Source organism: Pteropus vampyrus, unplaced genomic scaffold, assembly GCF_000151845.1.
Source record: "Pteropus vampyrus isolate Shadow unplaced genomic scaffold, Pvam_2.0 Scaffold458, whole genome shotgun sequence".
Classification (NCBI taxonomy): Eukaryota; Metazoa; Chordata; class Mammalia; order Chiroptera; family Pteropodidae; genus Pteropus; species Pteropus vampyrus.
In genome coordinates, this window is record NW_011889239.1 from 4324 (window position 1) to 5688 (window position 1365).

Consider the following 1365-nt stretch of genomic DNA (forward strand, 5'->3'; position numbering starts at 1 on the left):
TGTGGTCTCTGGACCTCCCACGTCAGGAGCATCTCAGGTGCTTTTAGAAGAACAGATTTTTGGGCCCAGCCACAGACATACAAGATCAGGATGTCTGGGGCTGTCCCAGAAATCTGAACTTGTAGCAAACTCCCCACGGGAGCCTGAAGCAGAGCAGATTTTTGAGAACCAGCGCCCAAAGTGGAAGATGCCATCTGACATCTTGCTAGAGCCGCGTTCTGTGGGCATCTGCCCTGCCCGCTCCGTGCCGTGTAGGAGGGTCCAACTACAGGGGCTTCAATTCTGAGTTCCGATGTCTACTGGGGAGGTGGCGTGACACTTCAGGAACTTGGGGGCCTTCTGAGAGCTCAGGCAGGTGGTGTTGGAGTCATTATTGGGCAAAGCAAGAAGTGTCATCGACCCTGTGGACAGAGGTCTGCTAGGGTTTGCTTACCTTTTCTCCCACTCTGTCCTTTCTCTCAGACCTTCCCGAGATCAGTGTGAGCCATGTCAACCTGACTGTACGAGAGGGTGACAACGCCGTCATCACTTGCAATGGCTCTGGATCCCCCTTGCCCGATGTGGACTGGATCGTCTCTGGACTGCAGTCCATCAACACCCACCAGGTAGGCATCCTCGGCTCTGGCCCCATCAGGAGGCCTGGGACCCACTGCTTCTGAGTCTTAATGAGCTAAATCATGAACAGAAGCAAGAGACGAGAAAAGGAAGAAGACAGTTTGCGGTCCTGGCTCCCCAGGAAGAAAGGCGTAGACTTGGGTCCCATCCAGCTGCAGTGTTTTGTAGCCAGCTTGATCTGAGACGTGCTAGGAAACCTCTCTGTCTTAGTCTCCTCACCTGTCAAATGGGTGTCGTGCCGCCGCTCACCGCAGCCGGTGCACGTGAGCATGGCCCGCGCTCTCGACTGGACGGGGCCTGGCCCGTGGCCCGTGCTCTGCCCCTGGAAAGGCCCCCACCCGCTTCTGCTCAGCTTTCCTTTTGCTTCCTGAAGCTCTTTGGGGTTAGGCGACAGTCTCCCTTGCAGGAACTGTTTGATCGTTTTCTTTCTGTTGGGGTTTTAGACAAATCTGAATTGGACCAACGTACATGCCATCAACCTGACACTGGTCAACGTGACGAGTGAGGACAACGGCTTCACCCTGACGTGCATCGCAGAGAACGTGGTGGGCATGAGCAACGCCAGCGTCGCCCTCACCGTCCACTGTGAGTGGACACCGTTGCGGGGGCCGGCTGTAGACCAAGGGGACGCCCCTGTGGGAGGCCGGGGTGGGGCAGAGACAGGGAGACCTGTCGGGCAGGACTGAAGCAGTCAGTCCCGGACTGGGAGCCCCAGAAAGGGCTCCCTGTCCCTCATAGAAGGTGTCCCCC

At 57.1% G+C, this 1365-nt stretch overlaps 1 protein-coding gene across 1 annotated transcript in view; it reads left to right on the forward strand.

The window, feature by feature from the left end:
- The first annotated feature begins 187 nt into the window (after window positions 1-187).
- Window positions 188-1365, forward strand: part of LOC105306725 (NT-3 growth factor receptor-like) — a 234850-nt gene continuing 233672 nt past the window's right edge. The window contains exons 1-3 of the mRNA XM_023524272.1: window positions 188-251; window positions 463-605; window positions 1059-1200. Coding sequence (XP_023380040.1) covers window positions 188-251; window positions 463-605; window positions 1059-1200 — 349 coding nt within the window. The remainder of the gene's footprint in view (window positions 252-462; window positions 606-1058; window positions 1201-1365) is intronic.